Raw genomic sequence first — 22,714 nt, 5'->3', positions numbered from 1 at the left:
CAACTGCAGTCGTTGTGGTTCAGGATATTTTGTTATACATACCTCTACATCAAACATTTGGTGTTAAGGGCGGGTTATTGACCCCAGTTGCACCATTTCATCACACTTGGTAAATGACTACTTGACCATGCTTTATACCAAATATCGCTGAAGACATTGTGATCCATAAGAAGATTTTCAAAGTTTTTCCTATAAAAATCTGTATAGAGCAACTTGGTCCTAAGGCTGGGCCAGTTTTGACTCCAGGTTCTCTATTTGAACAAGATTGGTAGAGGATTTCTTGTCAATGCTATAATATACCAAATATGTTTGCTCTACCCACTGCCGGATCATGAGATTTTAAGCTCTTTGACCTCTAATATGCAATCGACTTGAACCAATACACCAATCCATGACGTTTCCGGCTTGAAAGTTTGAGCAAAATGGAAGGCCCACTGGGTTTTGATGCGTATTATGAAGCCAGATTTTGAGGAAGGACACAGGGTACGACGGTACATGTGTATCAAGATTCATTCGAATATCTTGAACAGTTTTCGAGTTTTAGCCAATGTGACATAATAATTATTATGATAATGCCTTGGCCTAGGCCACGCCAACGTGAGCACGGCTATTACAATACGAATACCTCAACTGTTCTTCTAAAGAAAGACGAGCTAAAAAAACGAACAGATGAGCATGCATACACTAATACCGTAGGATGGATAAACAAGAAGCCCATGATTGCCTATAATCTACTGGCATGGTTTTTATGATAAATTTCAATTCAGAGCAATGAAACCATGTTTCAAAGGGAGACAAATACTACAATAAAACACAACTATGTACAAAGTTGTCCCCCTTAGAAAATTCGTCGGGCATTTAAAGGGACAAAATCCAGTAATTCATAAGCTGACATGGCTCTCGTGAATATCTTACTACTGTAAAAGGTTGATTAAGATACAACAAAACTGAAAAGTTTATTGCGTGCATGAGCAATTGTTTACAGACGCCCAGAGCAAGGACACCGCACCAAAACAACACAGATGTAGCAGCCTTTCTTTTATTTCATCATAAATTCAATAATGATTGGTGTAATTGTAATAGCATGGATAACATCAACTTGTTGTCATGATTCAAAATGATGTAAACAAATAAAAAATATAAAGAAGCATCAACTTCTATTATTTGACACAAAATGAAATAAAACCAGGATGTCGATATGCATATTATAAATGATTATGTAAAGTGTTCACTATTAAAGGAACAGAAACTAGTTCAAATGTGACATACAAATTGGTTGTCAGTGTTTCTTAAACATGAAAAGATACTTATTAACATGAAGTTGAAACAATTTACAGTGTAGTCACACTGTTTAGCTAGTCGTGATAAAATATGATAGGTATCTATTTTACCTCTCACTTAACAAGAATCTTTCCTAAGGATTGAATTCCAATTTAAAGTAATTTTGCTTAGGAAAGTATCTCAAAATCAAACTGAAAGCTGTAAGCGATACCAATTGCTAGTAGTGATAACATCAATATTATTGTCAATTCTTACGTACTCGGTGCTTATAACATGAATAATCTTTATATCATTCAAACAAAGCATCTTTAATAAACAGTTCAACTGATGTGTAAATGATGGAGTAAACCATGTCTATAAATCTTTGAAAGAAAATTTCAAGAAAGTAATATACATGTATAAATATAGAATTCCATGAATCCAATGTGTCGCCAGTCAGAGCACCCATCACTATTTTTTAGTACAGTACAGTCACCATGACCTACTGACCCCAAAATCAATAGGAGTCATCTACTGACTATGCCAATGTATATACCAAGTTTGCAGAATACAACATGTAATTGAAAGTTATTGATCAGATATAAAAGTGTGATGGTTACGATGACTCAGAAAACACTGGACAAAGTTATCCCAACTTGTGTATGCACAAAACAACCGAGCAGCAGCCACAGTTATTCTGCATCTTACACTTCAAAATTTGATGGAAAGAATCTCCATTCTATCTGTTGAAAGGATAAGCATTGACAAGTTCATTTTAAATTACTGATATGGTAGCTTTGTCAGGGATTTCAGCATATAAACACGATTATGGCATATTCAATGACTAAAATATGGTTGGATTTCAAGCGATGTAGTGATCTATTATATCACCTATAACCTTCTAGGTTGAATGTTAATGAAGTAATATGCATATGAGTTTACATTGAACAAACTGAATTTAGATGGTTTCAATTACTGACGATGGAATATCCAGGCTCAAGTTTCTAAAAAACATCTTAAGTCCCTTATAACAGGATCAAGCTAAGCCTTATATTTTTGTTTCAGTAAAATTGTTTAATCTTCACATCCTTCAAAGTTTTTGGGTTTAAGATAAAATGATTTTCATAATTAATCATAATACACTAATCTTTATTTAAAGTTAAAAAAGGATATAGTACAAAATTTTGCAAATTAAAACACTAACTTAAGCTTAGAATTCGACTTAATTTAAGAAATGACTTAAAATGTTTTATAAATACATGCCCTACTGTACACAAGTGACTGTGTTTACTACTGGTGACTAAATACTTATAAAATGTACTTTGTGAAATGCCGACCAATTGCATACAGTATATTCAGCTCATGAACAATCCTAATGCTGACTTAAAGTGACCCTCACCTCAACACAAAACCATACATAATCGAAGCAAAAAAGAATTATAAGATATGTGAACACATAATCAATGAAAAAATAAAACATTAAAAGATTCATGAACTATAAAGTGGCAGTAAATAACTGCCATACTATACCAGCTTCAAAGAAATAAAGGTACAATATATTGCACAAATGTTGAGAAAAAATTGCAAACTCTGGAAGCAAATAGATAAAATAACAAGTTTTGATTAGGAACTGAGCAGAGAGAGACGGGACAAAGTTTCTGAGGCCTTATTCAGTAACAAACTTAGATCTCACTTAAGTTTAAGAGAACAATCTGAGTGTTTTGATTGGCCTGTAAAAATAACTGACCAATCAACTGAATGGAATCAGTGGATTATATTTAAGGATAAGGATAAGAATTATATTGAATACGGACAATTATACTTAATTGCATGGAAAGTATACTTAAATATCTTAATTGTCCATGCCTTGTGACCCCTCTATTATTTTGGTATCATTTGAAAACGTTTAATGTGTAGAGAAAGAATATGAAACAAAGATACCAAACTTTATACATAGTACCACAAACAAACTGATTCGGCCTTAAAATGTTCACAAATAGATGATTTTATGTCCATAAAAAGTTCATTTGAGATAAAGAACACAATTATTTACTGCAATGTCTTCATTTTAACTGTATTTTCTTGTCATTAATCTTACATACAGTCGAAACCCTGTGGATATCACTTGGCTCGATTTCCTTGTTGGCTTGAACTTAATGTCAAAAACCAATTTTTTTACTCTATGTAAACAATCCTGCTTTGACTGATATTTGCAAGGCTCAAAGCATTTTGGCCGGTCCCTGGGATATCGAGCAAACTGGTTTTGATGGTATATTACTCATCAAAAAGCAATATTCTTAAGTACCTGATACCAAAATTAAATGGGGTCACTATACATTAAAATTTAACATGTCAGGGTAAATCAAATCAATTGGAATCTTCAGATGTGGGTCAAACACCTTACCGGTAATTCACAATTTGTTTCATAAAAAACAGAGAATCATTTACTGTAAAGTAATGTTTCCATAAAACGTGTTAAATTTTTAAGAAGAAAATTATCTGATAAAAACATTCAAAAAAATCATACATGTACAATGCATATGTATATTCCAATGCTAAAAATCTATAAATAGTTTGCTTGACATTTTTGGGTCACATTTTTAGGTGGGTAGGTAGTTTGTCTTTTTCACTTTTTTTTTCTTTTTAACCCATTACTTCCATATTGGAAAAAAAAATCATCACCAATGGAGAGGCTAAAAAAAATCTGGTTACTGGTATTTTAGAGAGATGGACATGAAAACCCAAACAAACTATTTATTTATTGTGGCCTAACAAACAAAATATTATGAATGTGGAGAAGCCAAAAATCTTACATAATCCACAAAAACAATAAGAATCAAAGCCCCTGCTAAAATTGCATAAAATGATTTAAGGAATATGTACATACGAAAATGAGTATTTTACAGTTTACAAGTTCAGTGTATACATGTATTATAGAAATATGCAAGACACATCAACCACTAACATACTGGCAAGCTTACATACAACCAACAGAATTCCATCTTACCAAATCAATAGTTTAACAAGTAAATAACATATTTTGCATCTGAACTATTTACTATATAATAATGGTCAATGTCATGGCAAGCGGCAAGCGGTAAAAATGTTGACAAATGCACTGTTACGGCAACTGGCAACAAGTAAACATGTTTGAATGCAATATCACAGCGATTTTATATAATTTGCAGAAATACAGAGATAAATCAGTGCCATAATTATAAACATACACTCACAGCCATTTAATAACAGAAATATGTATAAATTAGTGTTCCTTAATATGCATTTATTAGATTAAGGTAAGCCATCCATCATTAGAATGTAAAGATGTGTTTGTGCATTCATGGGCCATATTCAATAAGCATCTTAGTAACAAATTCCAACTTAGTGAAAAAAATGTTTTTTTCAACTTTGAATTTTAAGAAAATGAACAATGTTTGTACACCAACAAAATGAAAATAGTCTAAATAATAAATGCATATGAATAAATCTGATGATAAATAGAGTGTATATAAAACAATTGTTGTAAAAAATTACGAAATTCTTACTAAGTTAAAAATATTTACTAAGATGCTTATTGAATACGGCCCCTGGTATTTACATCAAGATTATTATGATAATGATATTATATATAGACATCAACAAAGATCATACCTTAAAGGAAGGTGATGAAACAAATTTTTACTATGGTTATATAGCAATTTTATTAATTTATTTCATAATTAGCACATGTCTATAAAAAAAGCTCTCGGTGAAATTTTAAAAATATTCAAATGGAACATTTCATAACTTTAAAATGAAACCTTTCCAGAAGAAATTTTTTGGTATAAGTGATGGATGGATTACCTTAAACATGGTTATGCCCAGTAAGCTTGTTCCGGCTGACCACTTTTATTTATTAAATGCATATTGACAAACAGTAATTGGCATAGTGTTCGAAATGATATTTTGTCTACTGGCCCATCCCATGTAAATCTACTGATTTACCTGCTAGAAATCAATGAGGCTGACTGCTGATCTTCAAAAATAAAAGATATTGCAGATTTGAAAAATACTGCCATCCCATTGGACAAAACATAATTTCAAACACTAAATTATTGCCAACACTATAAACAAACTCCCATACACTTTAAAGGCGCACAATATAGCGTGTACTTATAGTGCAAGAACTCAATATTTGCTTCTATTTCTATATGCAGTAATGGAGTTATTGCACTAGGGTGATGAATTGGGTTAATGCAAAAAAAGCTATGATTCAGGTACAGGTATAAACTGTACGCAATATTTTGCGTTTTATTTAACCTGTGATTTTGTAGCCTTGTGGATATTTATTTAAAAACATTTATCAATAAAGGTAAATGTCTTTATATGTACTTGTTCATCAGATTTTGTTGTATTTTTCATTAAAATCAAATGAGCTAAACATGATAAAGCACTTAAAAAAAAATAATCTAAATTGTGCGCCATAAAAATCATGTACAGCATCTAAATAGGATTACCACAAAAATGAACATGTATACTCGTTTAGTCATTTTATATATTTTTATAAATTATCCAACATGCATCTAGATTAATCATCGACAATAGAATAATCATACACTGCCATTTTCAATAATTCATAGAATTAAACATGATATCCATACATACATACATCATCAACAACATTATAAACATACTCTCAAAATGAGATGCATAAAACTTTGTTTTCTCAATGAAAGTAAAATTTGGAACACATTTACCCTGAAATAACAACAATACAAGCTCATTTCAGTTCTCAGTCCTAGGGCCCATGATTACAAACAGTCTCAAGTCTTAAGTCTGAGTTCAGACTCAAGTGGCAAAACTGCATATCTTAATTTCATTGAAACTTTCTAGTTGAAATTGGATAGTAAAATTTGCTGAATTTATACCTATTCGAAAATGTATGATTACTCTCATTTATGTTTGTTAAACAAATGGAAAAAAGATGATTCTTTTTCTTTGCCTTCTGATTCTAGACTTGAGACTGGTCGTAATGATGGCCCCATATAATAAGCATCATGCACGGACCACCAACATGAAAAATAACAGTCTCTTTTACTCTAAAGACTTACACAATCTATATGAAGAGTGAATGCAAAACTGTCCCAAGTGCAAGTGCTTCCATTTTTTATGCTCATTTAGATCTGTTTTGCCATCACCACTTCTTCCTAACATATTTACAGCAATCTCACAGTATAACAATATCAGAATGGATGGAAAACATTGTAATTTCTTATAAAAAAATATAATAACTAGCACCTTCAACAAACGTGTCTGTTTTGACCCAATGAAGAAATAAACTGATACACAATAAATACCTAAATGAAGAAATAAGTAGATAAATTATAAATACCTAAATAACTTGGAGTTATTTAAACAATTAGAGGGCAGTGGAGTGAACACTAAAGCTCATCTGTTAAGATTCAATCATAAAGGGGCATGACTCAATCATTATTAAGGCCTGTGCATATTGTCTCTGGCAACAGGTGTACTAGGTTCAATTTGAATATCATGAATGGTTTTTGAGTAACTGCCATTTTTGAAGTTTTTGCACACCCCCAACACTGTGGTTGACAAAGACATCATGGCCTTCACCATACCTCGAGTTATTTTCTTTTAAAAAAGAAAAGGCGAGCTTAAAATAGACAACACTATAAAGCAATGCGCTCTATGATCCTAAAACAATATGTAGAGTCATAGAAAATGTAAAATGCATACAAAGATGCATCAAAATTGTTTCAATTACTTAAAAAATCGTACTGTGATATGTGCTTAGTTGAACAAAATCAGGCTTATACTTCATAACTATAATTTTTTGAAATTGCTATTTCATAGAGCTATATTTAAAAAAACACAAAAACGTTTCTCAGCACATAATTTATGCTATGACAAGCAAATTCTATAAAAAACAACAACATAAAAATGTTTTAATAAATGAACTAAAACCAGAACAATTCTAATAGAAAAACAACCTAAACCTGAAAAAACAAAAATTATTAAACATAAACTGTTTGCGTATAATGGTTTAAAAACAGTTTATCAATACAACATAATATTATTAAAATATCAACTGTTTGCATATAATGGTTTAAAAACAGGCTCCGTATTACAGAAGAATCTTATTTTTTAACATATTTTAACTTCAGAGTAAAACTTGGACTTGTTATGAATTGTTATATTTGTTAAAATAATCAATTCTTTAAAATGGAGTTTTCATCATTTTCATTTAAAAACATAAGTGTCCATATTTTAATTGCAGAATCTATGCTGAGCAGAACACTGTCTACCTGCGATACAAAACAGTTACTGTTAAGGACATATTCCATTTAAGGAAAAGGTACAGCTTTAACTTAAGATGCTTCTGTAACATGGCCCCTGATTGACAGTACAATGTATCAGGAAGACTTCCTATATAAACAAATGATCTCCTTGGCGTAATTCTGGTGTGTACCAATAAGCACAACATGCATCATTAGTAAATGAGTATAAACACGATTTATGAATACAAAGGGACATAATAAAGATCCCTGAAACCAGGGGACCATCGTCAGACTTCCTAATACAAAATATAATTGTGAATCCAGTACACAATTTTCTCATGGACTTTGACGCAGCGGGATTAACACTAACTAATATCGTGGACTAGTTTCTTCGGGAACATGGCATTTCTTTGATGACTTGAACACTTCTATAGCACAGTTTTACACAAGGTTTTGGAGACCTTTCTTCCTAGTGCACTAGACACACCAAGTACATGGTAGCCACCCCGGCAATGAGAAATATAATCTGCTTTGCTGACTCCCTGAAAATAGAGGCAATAGCTAAAATAGATGAAAAATTGTTCAACGCTCCAGCAGACAATTGTATAACACTGGTTAGGCCTATCAAAAAATGTTTTGTTTCGCCAAACATAATATTATTATTTTTCACCCATCATCCCCTTCCCCCACACACCCCAAAAACGGTCCTCCCTCCATACCAAGCTCAAGCTGGGTCTTGCACAGTTCTAGTTCACCAGAGGACACTACCATTTTGGCTGAATTAGACTAATGTGCCCACACATTGTTTTAGATTACTTGTTGGATCAGGGTTTGCAGGACATGGGTCTTGCAAGTGACATGCCAAAACACCAGGGCCAGGTTATTTCAAAATTCCCAGTGCATGACATAGTTACAGCCCAGACACAACCACCTACACTCTACATGCATTTATATAGCATTCAATAATCATTAACCTCAAGGTGTTACCTTGACCTTTAAGTAAGAGATGTAGGTCTTTCTAGTATTAAATCACACCCAGCATGACCAAGTTACTTTTCATTACAGTGCATGAAAAGCAGCCTCTACTGTGTGAACACTGTGTTTCTAAGATCATTTTACTTTTCCAAACTTGTTGAGATTTCATCACGATTTTCTTTCAGATCAATTTTCAAAAGCATTAGTCTAAAATTGTGTAAACAAACAAATATTTTATTATTGACAATGCACGGCACACAACAGACAAATTACTAACCACGATAGCTTACCTTGAGCACTTTGTGCTCCATGAACTGAAAACTTAGCAATACTTGATATTACATGGAATAAGTTACGATTAATTATTCCTTTAAATAATAGGCCACTTGATCATACTTAGGATGTCTTTCCTCCAGGAGATCGGGCACAATGGTTACTAGGGCGATGTAGATGAAGCCTCCAGATGTGAACGGCAGGATCCATGCAGTGCTCTCCCCTGAAACACCGCAAACCAGTTAGAATAGGCTATAATTTGTTGATAAAAAGATGTGTGCCATGAAGATGATTAGTCTTTTTTAATTTAGCTATATTTACACAACATCATTCAAAAAAATACAGAGGATAATTGCTTATTTCAGTAAAAAATCAATTTAATTTTATCAAATGAGAACAGAAAGTAATGTTTTCCACTAGTGGCTAAACCATGGGTGAAAATTTAAATCTTTTGTTGTTTTTGAGGTGAAACAAAATTGATGTCTCACTGTAACAAAAAGTTGTTTTTTTAAATTTATACTGAAAGCTTTTTTCAAAATGACAAGAACTTGTACATATTTAATACCTAGTAAGTTGGCGCATGCCTGGTCTAACAGTTAGACACTTGAATGCCAGTCTTTGATTCATAGGTTAGATCCCCTGCTTCATGGACATGACTTAAAAATACTTATTGCTATACACCGGAGCAAATTAAAGCTGCACTCTCACAGATTAAACGTTTTGACAACATTTTTATTTTTTGTCTTGGAACGAGCCAATTTTTGCGAAAATCCATGGAAACCAGTTATATAAGACTGCTGACAAAAAAATAGATCACAGAATTTTACACTTAAGTTCAAAAATTGATGTTTTGTGCATTTTCCTTAAACGGTTAGTAACGGTTTTAGAACGGAAATATGAAAAATCTACTATCTGATCTTTTGTCAGCAATCTTATATCACTGGTTTGCAGATATTACTGCAAAAACTTGCTCTTTCCAAGACAAAAAATAAAAAAGTTGTAAAAATTGTATATCTGTGAGAGTGCAGCTTTCAAGGCCAGAGTTGCTTTAACCTGCAGTAAAGTCTATCTGTACACTATGCCCCATCATGCAACATGACTGAAACTCTCACTGGGGCCGACACCCACGGATCAGGCAGTGACATCAATAAATAAGCAGACCCCTGCCCCATCTTATGGATAAATTCACTTTTTTATACCTGCACTCTGGGCGGAGTCAGCTGTCAGCGCAGTAATAGCTCCCAGCATGCCCCCTGAGGCCGTCAGCAACTGTATTATATGTTAAATCATGAAGTTTGCAAAAAAAAAAGTTAAACAGTTCTATTTAATTTATTTACACAATTCCTTTCCATCAAGTATGAAAATTATCAAAACCAAACCTGATTCCTTTAAAAACAAACTTGATTCGTCCTGATACCTTCTTAAACTTAACAAGAAAAAAAAAGATCTATAAGCTTTGTTAGTATAATTATGAATCTTATGAAAAGGAAATATGAAAGAAAACCTTGCCTTCAAAACAACATGTAACTGGTTATACAATATGTATATAACGAAATTTGTGCAGTCTGTTACAAACACAATTATGATAAATTTATTTTTGAGAAGTTCTAAATATATAGAACAATATATAAAACACACATTTTACGGTTATCCTATATTTCACCTACCAGCTAACAGTTGCACAGTGCATAAACATATCAATATCAATATTTTATTGAATTCTATGTGAAAGTTTGCTATCTTGGGAGTGAAATAAGTTCAACCTTGAAAACTGCACTTACCTGAGCCTTTGCAGCCTTCCATCGATTAAAGCCAGAACGCAGTAGAATGGCAAAGTCTCCAATCTCGTGGGGGATTTCATGCAATAATATGGCCAGAGTTGTGATTAAACCCACCTGAAAATCAATAGAAAATGAAACAAAATTAATCAATAATTATTACAACTGCCATTATAAATAGGATAAAAAGTAGTGCTGAACAAAAGTAAATTTAAAATAATGCCGCAATTCAAAATCTTATTTTGGAGCTTACCCTGCCCTCAAAATGTCAGGGTAGGGTATTTTTTACCTTCTTTACTGTTTATTCCGTTATTAAAAATGAAAACAAGAGCTGTCATAGGACAGCGCACTCGACAATATGATGCTTCATAGACCTAAGAAATAAATGCATTACTTATATATGTGCCTGTCAAAATCTATAAAAAAAGGAAAGAAAAAAAAGGCAGAACAAAATTAAATCAAGGGCCATTATTTGTATTTAGGATAATATGGAGTGTTTCAACCTAAATGTTTGATGGCTATGAACAACTGTGTAAAGTATGAAGTGAATCCAATAAAAGATTTTGGTGTTGTACCTAAGTAAGTGAAAATGCCAACTTGCCCTAAAACTATAACTTGACGTTGAGGCTGGGTTGAGTAGTATAGCCCCTTCATATTCTTCAAATAGTCAAGATTAAATGATAAGCTGATTGGCTTAAAAACTTTCTCCAGTCCCAGGTATTTTTGTTTGTTGGTCAGGTACAGTTATTCAAGCTATTTATAAACTGTGGCCTCATCAATGAATCTTTTTAAGCATCTATTTTGGTACTAAACTTTCTTAAGTCTTCTTTTAGTCTGCCAAAGGCACTCAGAAACACACCATCAATCATAAACAGATGCACTTCACCCAAAACTAGCATGAAATAGGAAGCTGCACCATGATAAAACCTGGAACTTTTTCAACAATGAGTTCCATTCTATGATAAGACAATAAATTGCAAAATAATATACCCTGGAACACTTTCATCAAAGAGTTCTATTCTGTAATAAAACAATATCTTAATTTAAAAAAAAATTAATAAAAAATCTAAAATTCTATTTACAGAAATCACGATGGTAAGTTTTCATTAGAAATAGCAGAATTCTCCAAAAGATATGAGACATGTGCCATTATTAAACAAGCATGAAATACCTCATTTTGTAGAGGTAAGATTTCTTGATTAACATATGAATTACTTGTGTTACGCTCATGGGTTCTGATAGAATAGTATAGAAACCTTCTAGTGAACAGCCACATATCCATGTCGTTAATTGGTTTTATCAAGAGGATTATTCATTGGTTCATGCATGGCACTGGCTTAGATGGAGACATTCACAACATACACTAAGATAGAAATGTCCCCCCCCCCCACCCCCAGGCTATGCAGGATTTCTGTCCATCCATCTTGGCAGTCATTTTTGTCAGAAGCTTTCTAAACAATCAAATCAGAATCCGTAGAGGAGATATTTCTTACTTTGTTACTGACAAGGAAGCCCCCAGCTACAGCCAGCCCGTGGGTGAAGTTGTCTATCACATTGGCAGCCAGGTTCAAGTACCCACTCACCTGGAGACATCAAACAATGGTTATTAACAGTAGAAATATAAATAGGAATACTGGTGCCACTAGATTGCTTTGATTTTAAGACCTGTTATTTCATTTTCTTTTGTTTCAGCTCCCACCAATTTTTACGATGTTCAGTATTTGTTACACTATGATTATACAAAACGCTGTCATATGTAATTAAAGCAATGTATTGCTTCATGAAATAGTGAAGATGTTAGTATAAGTGAAAATAAGAGTGCTATATATAGAGCAAAACACATATAAGTTTGTTGGTTTGTTTTTTCAGTCAAACAATGGGAATAATTCAATGATAAATGCCAGAGATATGGGCCTTGCAGCCTTTGTGCATATTGTCACTGCTGTGTATACACAAGTTTTCTCAGCAATCCTTAAAGGGACTAGACACCAGATGATACAATTGCAAGAAAAAATGAAAATTGTCAAAAACTTACATAAAATTGATATTGTTGTATACAATGCATTGAATCTTACTTACTGATTGATCATGTATCTTTCTCAATTTTTACGCAGTTTTCCAATTCAAAATTTACTAGGTTTGTCTACTACTGTTAACTTTAAAAAGAGTCAGTGTATATTTCTGTAATCACCTGACATTCGTGTGCTAAATATACACACCATAAATTAGGAAACCATTATTCGCTTTATTTTAAACAGGTAAACCCAGCTGAGACAGCAATTTTTTTTATTTTATTTTAAATCATGTAAAATAATGTATTTTCGACCAAATACTAGCTCAAATAGACAATTCTTGGCTTGTTTTGTGGAAATAATGTATTTGCTGATCTTGGGTCTAGCCCCTTTAACCACCTGCAAATTCACCGTACGCCCATCTCATGCTTTCTGTCATCAGCCTCACGCAGTTGATGACACTTAGTGGAGTCTAAACTAAAACCTGTGGGGCCATCTTAACAAAAATGGTATCATTACAATGGCTTTTTTAAATCAATTTTTCGGTGTAGTAAGAACATTCCATATCTGTTGTAATAGTTGTAGAGTCATTTAAACATGTTCATGTGAACTTGCAAGCAAAACGTTCAAGTTTATTTGTAACACTGACGTAATATTGGACCAGAATTTTCAACCTTACGATATTTTGTCCTATGCTCATTGATAAGATAATCCCAGTATCTTTAAACACTTAACAGTTCATTAACCTCATCAAATCTTAATCAATAAAGAATGCACATAAAAAGGTCAACGCTTTCAGTTCACTCTGTCATTGAGCAAACCTAGGGATACTTGTAATAAAACTTCATCATGCTCATTTCTGTAAAACTTGAGTATTTTTTTCAATTTATTGCAAGCATTATATATGTCAACCCATTTCAACAAAATGGAAGGTTGTCTGGTTACTGCAGTGGTTAGCTCACTTGCTTCTCAGCCAGGCGACCTGGGTTTGATTCCCAGCCTTGGTTTGTGATCAACAAACCGGACAAGTGGGTTTCCTCGGAGTTCTCCTCCTGTTTTCCCCAACAACAAAGACCACACTTTCAAATAACATCTTCTAATGAGAGTGATTACTATAATCTGGTAATAACTTTCACAATCGTTGTCAAATAAATAAGTTAAAACTAAACAAAATGGATGGAAATGAGCCAGGTTAAGTTTGACTATTGGCTGAATAACTTGAATTCGAAGCATTATGACCACATATTGATTTGGAAACATTTAAAAGGGTTTTAGGTTCAGAATTATGGTAAAAATAGTATCAAATATAATACATCAAATCAGTTTTCTTGCTGGTAAAGGTAACAAAGTACACCATTTACCATCATCTGATATGAATTGAAATAAGGCACGTACATGTACATACAGACTGGAATAATTTTTTGTATGGTGTACTTTAGGCCATATATATTTCATATTAGAATCAGCCATCATCATTCTTTGGAATGATATAAAATGCATTAAAATACAACATAACTGTAAATGGAGCTATTAGAAAAAGAGCTTATTTGTGGGTTGGATTTCTTTGAGGGCGAAATAGTAAAAGGGTCAAGTTGAAGCCTAAATTTACCAATTACTTAACTCACCTTTATACTTTCTTCTTTTACCTCCGTATGAGAAACTGAAGCACTTTTACTGCTGTTTGAAATATTGTCAGCATTGTTCTTTTTTAAACCATTCTGTTTTTTATGTTCGACCGTGTCACCATTTTTGCTCTGTAAATGTGCCCTCTTTCTTGTATTATTAGAAACACTGTCTGTTTGGGATTGTGTGGGTGTGGATATATGGTTGTCATGGTGATTCATTTCTTCTTCTGCTTCTTCACATTCATCTTCCAACTGAAATAGAAGATCTCAACACTTTGTTTTCAAGTCACACACATGCCCCATACATCAGCACCAAAAGATTCTCATTCTGATTCAGAATGGGTCACATGACTAGACCAAATAATTTGATTGGTTAAAAAGACATTTTGGATAAATCTAGACCAATCAATAAAAATTTCACTTTGAATTCACCAAAAATAAACCACTTTTATACAATCGGTTGCACACAGCAACAGTTGAAGTTCAGATGAAAAAAAATCACTGAATATGAAGTTTATTAAAGCAAACTTTGTCTGAAAGGACTATTTAGCCTGTGGTTTACCGGGGACAAATATCTGTGTGATTGTCTATGAGACCGGAAATCAATATAAATAAGGTATTGTACATATTGCAAAAGGTGGGGCATCTTTCAAAACTGTAGTTGTGTCTTTTTTTAAGATATTTAATGCAATGTCCAACCAAATTAAAGGGACGCTGGTTGTCATTCAACTTTTCAATTCACCAAGTAGGGTAATATATTTTGCCAATATATAATTGCACATGGTTTAATAATCCAATGGAATACTTTGACCACCTCTGATAAACAACCTTTTACAAGTAACCAGGTGGAGCTAGATTCCCATATGCATCATGTTAAATTTACATCTGTACAAACTTTTATATTCTTAATCATTTGTGTCATATGCAAAGTTTACTACATGTATATCATGAAAGTTAATAGGTCCACTATTATGATAAACTATATAATCATGTCAGTTGAAAGCTCACATCACAACAATAATCATGAAGTGGTTACATATCTGATACAAATCATGAAAACCAGATGCAGCATATTTTAATGTAATCAATATTTTATCTTTAAGGGACAAACATGAGACAAATAAGTTGACTTTTAATTAGTCCAAAGTAATACTCTGGTATATAGTATGTATAGTTCAATTTTGGCGATCTACGGAAAATAGAGCCAAGTTAAAAGCTTTTGCAGAAAATGTTGATGATGGTGCTGACAACATAATGGCTATCTAATACCTCCAAAAAATATCTTTGAAAACCAGACATCCACACTAGGAGAGCTCACAGATTACAGACATACATATTCAAACTCCTCCTCGGCATACATTTTCAGAAATGACTACCGTATATACAAACAAAGGGAAGTAACTTATTGAAGACTTACACAGTCAATTGTCCCCCTCTTTGGCAAACATTTATGCTATGATGAGAAATGACTATATACAAACAAAGGGAAGTAATGTATTGAAGACTTACATGGTCAAACTCTCCCTCCTTTGCAAACATTTACGCTTTGATGAGAAATGACAATATACAAACAAAGGGAAGTAATAAATTGAAGACTTACATGGTCAAACTCTCCCTCCATGGCAAACATTTTCACTATGATGAGAAATGACTATATACAAATGTACAAACAAAGGGAAGTAACATATTAAAGACTTACATGGTCAAACTCTCCCTCCTTAGCAAACATTTTCTCAATGATGAGGAAGGAGAGCATGCCGGCGATTACCCACAGTCCCAGTCGAATATGGGCGTCATGGTCATGACCGCCTGAAATATCAAAGTACAATCATTAAGGCCTTCAAACTGATACTAAAACAAAATTGTCAAACAGGCATCAAAAAGTAGCTAATTTCTGTATCAGATATATTCAGCAATTGATTGACCCTCTTTGTGACTTCACAAAAGTTCTCACACATGAAAGCTTTTTGCCTGTGGTGAGCCAGGTTGAAAAAAAAAACGGCACAAACTTTTAAAGTCTTACTTTCTCAAAGTTTAACTCAAATACGTTACCAAAAGCTATAGCCAAGCCTTTAGAGTTTATCTAAAGGTAGAGTATTAGTTTGTTCCAATTTCTTTAAGCTTGATTATGACGAAAGCTGACAGCTTATAGAATCACATTCGAGTCTGTTTCCAGAGCAGAAACCAGTACTGGTGCCTATTTTGAGTGTGAAAGTACCCCTGGTGATGATCAAACCCAAAACCTCTTGCGTGAGAGGCGCACACCTATACCATTAGACAAGTCGAAATCTCCCAGCAAATTACAACTTTAAGAGGAAATTCTTGCCTTAAATCGTTAAATTCCACTCCTAATCATGCTATAGGCTTGTGCATATTGTCACATGTAATAGAGGAATTGCAAAACACTACTTGTATGGACGGAAACAAACTGGCTTAAAAAGAATTGTGTGCTCTACATTACCCACCTGGTCAGACAGGCAAATATATATTTTTAAACTGCACATTGCCCCCACCTTTATCGAGGTGTTGCCAGGCCTCGGGCAGTAAATGTAGGAACACATCCCCAAGCAGACCTCCAACAGCATAACTCAGCAGTAACTTCAAGCGTGCAGCAGGAGCTGAAAAAACACACAACATTGCAAATAAGAAAATAATAAATCAACGTTTGTAACTTGCTTATTTTTATAAATATTATGTCTACCATTATGTTAAACTTGTTAAGCCACTGAAATAGCAAAACTAAGCAGCATCTAAAATTACTTAGCTAGGGTTTTAGAAGGGTGCTCATGCAGCTCCCTGTCCTTTTTTGGTCTCAACCCTCTGCCCTCGAACATTGAGACCAGCATGGGCACCCTTCTGCCCACAACACGGAGACCAGCATGGGCACCCTTCTGCCCACAACACGGAGACCAGCATGGGCACCCTTCTGCCCACAACACGGAGACCAGCATGGGCACCCTTCTGCCCACGACATTGAGACCAGCATGGGCACCCTTCTGCCCTTGACACAGAGACCAGCATGGGCACCCCTCTGCCCACGATATGGAGACCAGCATGGGCACCCCTCTGCCCACAACATTGAGACCAGCATGGTCACCCTTCTGCCCATGACATGGAGACCAGCATGGTCACCCTTCTGCCCACAACATTGAGACCAGCATGGGCACCCTTCTACCAACAACACGGAGACCAGCATGGGCACCCTTCTACCCACGACACAGAGACCAGCATGGGCACCCTTCTACCCACGACACAGAGACCAGCATGGGCACCCTTCTGCCCAAAACACGGAGACCAGCATGGGCACCCTTCTGCCCACGACATTGAGACCAGCATGGGCACCCTTCTGCCCACGATATGGAGACCAGCATGGGCACCCATCTGCCCAAAACATTGAGACCAGCATGGTCACCTTTCTGCCCATGACATGATGACCAGCATGGTCACACTTCTGCCCACAACACGGAGACCATCACGGGCACCCTTCTACCCACAACACGGAGACCAGCATGGGCACCCTTCTGCCCATGACACGGAGACCAGCATGGGCACCCTTCTGCCTATGACACGGAGACCAGCATGGGCACCCTTCTGCCCACAACATTGAGACCAGCATGGGCACCCTTCTGCCCACGACAATGAGACCAGCATGGTCACCCTTCTGCCCACAACACGGAGACCAGCATGGGCACCCTTCTGCCCATGACACGGAGACCAGCATGGGCACCCTTCTACCCACGACATTGAGACCAGCATGGGCACCCTTCTGCCCACGACACGGTGACCAGCAAGGGCACCCTTCTGCCCACGACACGGAGACCAGCACGGGCACCCTTCTGCCCACGACACAGAGACCAGCACGGGCACCCTTCTGCCCACGACACAGAGACCAGCACGGGCACCCTTCTGCCCACGACACGGAGACCAGCATGGGCACCCTTCTGCCCACGACACGGAGACCAGCATGGGCACCCTTCTGCCCACGACATGGAGACCAGCATGGGCACCCTTCTGCCCACGACATGGAGACCAGCATGGGCACCCTTCTGCCCACGACACGGAGACCAGCATGGGCACCCTTCTGCCCACGACACGGAGACCAGCATGGGCACCCTTCTGCCCACGACATTGAGACCAGCATGGGCACCCTTCTGCCCATGATATGGAGACCAGCACTGGCACCCCTCTGCCCACGACATTGAGACCAGCATGGGCACCCTTCTGCCCAAGACACGGAGACCAGCATGGGCACCCTTCTACCCACGACACAGAGACCAGCATGGGCACCCTTCTGCCCACGACATTGAGAACAGCATGGGCACCCTTCTGCCCACGACACGGAGACCAGTATGGGCACCCTCCTGCCCACGACACAGAGACCAGCACGGGCACCCTTCTGCCCACGACACGGAGACCAGCACGGGCACCCTTCTGCCCACGACATTGAGACCAGCATGGGCACCCTTCTACCCACGACACGGTGACCAGCACGGGCACCCTTCTGCCCACGACACAGAGACCAGCATGGGCACCCTTCTGCCCACGACATTGAGACCAGCACAGGCACCCTTCTGCCCACGACACAGAGACCAGCATGGGCACCCTTCTGCCCACGACACGGAGACCAGCATGGGCACCCTTCTGCCCACGACATTGAGACCAGCATGGGCACCCTTCTGCCCATGATATGGAGACCAGCATGGGCACCCTTCTGCCCATGACACGGAGACCAGCATGGGCACCCTTCTGCCCATGATATGGAGACCAGCATGGGCACCCTTCTGCCCATGACACGGAGACCAGCATGGGCACCCCTCTGCCCACGACACAGAGACCAGCACGGGCACCCCTCTGCCCATGATAAGGAGACAAGCATTGGCAACCCTCTGCCCACGACACAGAGACCAGCATGGTCACCCTTCTGCCCACGACACAGAGACCAGCACGGGCACCCTTCTGCCCACGACACGGAGACCAGCATGGGCACCCTTCTGCCCAAGACACGGAGACCAGCATGGGCACCCTTCTGCCCACGACATTGAGACCAGCATGGGCACCCTTCTGCCCACAACATTGAGACCAGCATGGGCACCCTTCTGCCCAAGACACGGAGACCAGCATGGGCACCCTTCTGCCCTCGAACATTGAGACCAGCATGGGCACCCTTCTGCCCATGATATGGAGACCCGCATGGGCACCCCTCTGCCCACGACACGGAGACCAGCATGGGCACCCTTCTGCCCATGACACGGAGACCAGCATGGGCACCCTTCTGCCCACGACACGGAGACCAGCACGGGCACCCTTCTACCCACGACATTGAGACCAGCATGGGCACCCTTCTGCCCACGACACGGAGACCAGCACGGGCACCCTTCTACCCACGACACGGAGACCAGCATGGGCACCCTTCTGCCCAGGAAATGGAGACCAGCACGGGCACCCTTCTGCCCACGACACGGAGACCAGCACGGGCACCCTTCTGCCCCGACACGGAGACCAGCACGGGCACCCTTCTGCCCACGACACGGAGACCAGCACGGGCACCCTTCTGCCCACGACACGGAGACCAGCACGGGCACCCTTCTGCCCACGACACGGAGACCAGCACGGGCACCCTTCTGCCCAAGACACGGAGACCAGCATGGGCACCCTTCTGCCCACGACACGGAGACCAGCACGGGCACCCTTCTGCCCACGACATGGAGACCAGCATGGGCACCCTTCTGCCCACGACATGGAGACCAGCATGGGCACCCTTCTGCCCACGACATTGAGACCATCACGGGCACCCTTCTGCCCATGATATGGAGACCAGCATGGGCACCCTTCTGCCCATGACACGGAGACCAGCATGGGCACCCTTCTGCCCATGTTATGGAGACCAGCATGGGCACCCCTCTGCCCACGACACAGAGACCAGCACGGGCACCCCTCTGCACATGATAAGGAGACCAGCATTGGCAACCCTCTGCCCACGACACAGAGACCAGCATGGTCACCCTTCTGCCCACGACACAGAGACCAGCACGGGCACCCTTCTGCCCACGACACGGAGACCAGCATGGGCACCCTTCTGCCCAAGACACGGAGACCAGCATGGGCACCCTTCTGCCCACGACATTGAGACCAGCATGGGCACCCTTCTGCCCAAGACATTGAGACCAGCATGGGCACCCCTCTGCCCACAACATTGAGACCAGCATGGGCACCCTTCTGCCCAAGACACGGAGACCAGCATGGGCACCCTTCTGCCCACGACATTGAGACCAGCATGGGCACCCTTCTGCCAATGATATGGAGACCAGCACGGGCACCCCTCTGCCCACGACATTGAGACCAGCATGGGCACCCTTCTGCCCACGACACGGAGACCAGCATGGGCACCCTTCTGCCCACGACACGGAGACCAGCACGGGCACCCTTCTACCCACGACATTGAGACCAGCATGGGCACCCCTCTGCCCACGACACAGAGACCAGCACGGGCACCCCTCTGCCCATGATAAGGAGACAAGCATTGGCAACCCTCTGCCCACGACACAGAGACCAGCATGGTCACCCTTCTGCCCACGACACAGAGACCAGCACGGGCACCCTTCTGCCCACGACACGGAGACCAGCATGGGCACCCTTCTGCCCAAGACACGGAGACCAGCATGGGCACCCTTCTGCCCACGACATTGAGACCAGCATGGGCACCCTTCTGCCCACAACATTGAGACCAGCATGGGCACCCTTCTGCCCAAGACACGGAGACCAGCATGGGCACCCTTCTGCCCACGACATTGAGACCAGCATGGGCACCCTTCTGCCCATGATATGGAGACCAGCACGGGTACCCCTCTGCCCACGACATTGCGACCAGCATGGGCACCCTTCTGCCCAAGACACGGAGACCAGCATGGGCACCCTTCTGCCCACGACACGGAGACCAGCACGGGCACCCTTCTACCCACGACACGGAGACCAGCATGGGCACCCTTCTGCCCACGACACGGAGACCAGCACGGGCACCCTTCTGCCCACGACATGGAGACCAGCATGGGCACCCTTCTGCCCAGGAAATGGAGACCAGCACGGGCACCCTTCTGCCCACGACACGGAGACCAGCACGGGCACCCTTCTGCCCACGACATGGAGACCAGCACGGGCACCCTTCTACCCACGACATGGAGACCAGCATGGGCACCCTTCTGCCCACGACACGGAGACCAGCACGGGCACCCTTCTGCCCACGACACGGAGACCAGCATGGGCACCCTTCTGCCCACGACACGGAGACCAGCACGGGCACCCTTCTGCCCACGACACGGAGACCAGCACGGGCACCCTTCTGCCCACGACACGGAGACCAGCACGGGCACCCTTCTGCCCACGACACGGAGACCAGCACGGGCACCCTTCTGCCCACGACACGGAGACCAGCACGGGCACCCTTCTGCCCACGACACGGAGACCAGCACGGGCACCCTTCTGCCCACGACACGGAGACCAGCACGGGCACCCTTCTGCCCACGACATGGAGACCAGCACGGGCACCCTTCTGCCCACGACATGGAGACCAGCACGGGCACCCTTCTGCCCACGACACGGAGACCAGCATGGGCACCCTTCTGCCCACGACATTGAGACCAGCATGGGCACCCTTCTGCCCATGATATGGAGACCAGCATGGGCACCCTTCTGCCCATGACACGGAGACCAGCATGGGCACCCTTCTGCCCATGTTATGGAGACCAGCATGGGCACCCCTCTGCCCACGACACAGAGACCAGCACGGGCACCCCTCTGCACATGATAAGGAGACCAGCATTGGCAACCCTCTGCCCACGACACAGAGACCAGCATGGTCACCCTTCTGCCCACGACACAGAGACCAGCACGGGCACCCTTCTGCCCACGACACGGAGACCAGCATGGGCACCCTTCTGCCCAAGACACGGAGACCAGCATGGGCACCCTTCTGCCCACGACATTGAGACCAGCATGGGCACCCTTCTGCCCAAGACATTGAGACCAGCATGGGCACCCCTCTGCCCACAACATTGAGACCAGCATGGGCACCCTTCTGCCCAAGACACGGAGACCAGCATGGGCACCCTTCTGCCCACGACATTGAGACCAGCATGGGCACCCTTCTGCCAATGATATGGAGACCAGCACGGGCACCCCTCTGCCCACGACATTGAGACCAGCATGGGCACCCTTCTGCCCAAGACACGGAGACCAGCATGGGCACCCTTCTGCCCACGACACGGAGACCAGCACGGGCACCCTTCTGCCCACGACATGGAGACCAGCACGGGCACCCTTCTGCCCAGGAAATGGAGACCAGCACGGGCACCCTTCTGCCCACGACATGGAGACCAGCATGGGCACCCTTCTGCCCAGGAAATGGAGACCAGCATGGGCACCCATCTGCCCACGACACGGAGACCAGCATGGGCACCCTTCTGCCCACGACATGGAGACCAGCACGGGCACCCTTCTACCCACGACATTGAGACCAG

General features: G+C 40.6%; 1 protein-coding gene across 1 annotated transcript in view; it reads right to left on the bottom strand.

Annotated features, from left to right (window-relative positions):
• Positions 1-1,025: 1,025 nt before the first annotated feature.
• Positions 1,026-22,714, bottom strand: part of LOC128211351 (zinc transporter ZIP13-like) — a 39,357-nt gene continuing 17,668 nt past the window's right edge. The window contains exons 2-9 of the mRNA XM_052916041.1: positions 16,715-16,819; positions 15,901-16,010; positions 14,202-14,453; positions 12,058-12,147; positions 10,568-10,681; positions 9,986-10,055; positions 8,910-9,009; positions 1,026-8,080 (exon numbers count right to left, since the gene is read on the bottom strand). Coding sequence (XP_052772001.1) covers positions 8,008-8,080; positions 8,910-9,009; positions 9,986-10,055; positions 10,568-10,681; positions 12,058-12,147; positions 14,202-14,453; positions 15,901-16,010; positions 16,715-16,819 — 914 coding nt within the window. The 3' untranslated portion in view covers positions 1,026-8,007. The remainder of the gene's footprint in view (positions 8,081-8,909; positions 9,010-9,985; positions 10,056-10,567; positions 10,682-12,057; positions 12,148-14,201; positions 14,454-15,900; positions 16,011-16,714; positions 16,820-22,714) is intronic.

This window comes from Mya arenaria, chromosome 12, assembly GCF_026914265.1.
Source record: "Mya arenaria isolate MELC-2E11 chromosome 12, ASM2691426v1".
NCBI lineage: Eukaryota > Metazoa > Mollusca > Bivalvia > Myida > Myidae > Mya > Mya arenaria.
This window is presented reverse-complemented; position numbering and strand designations above follow the sequence as displayed.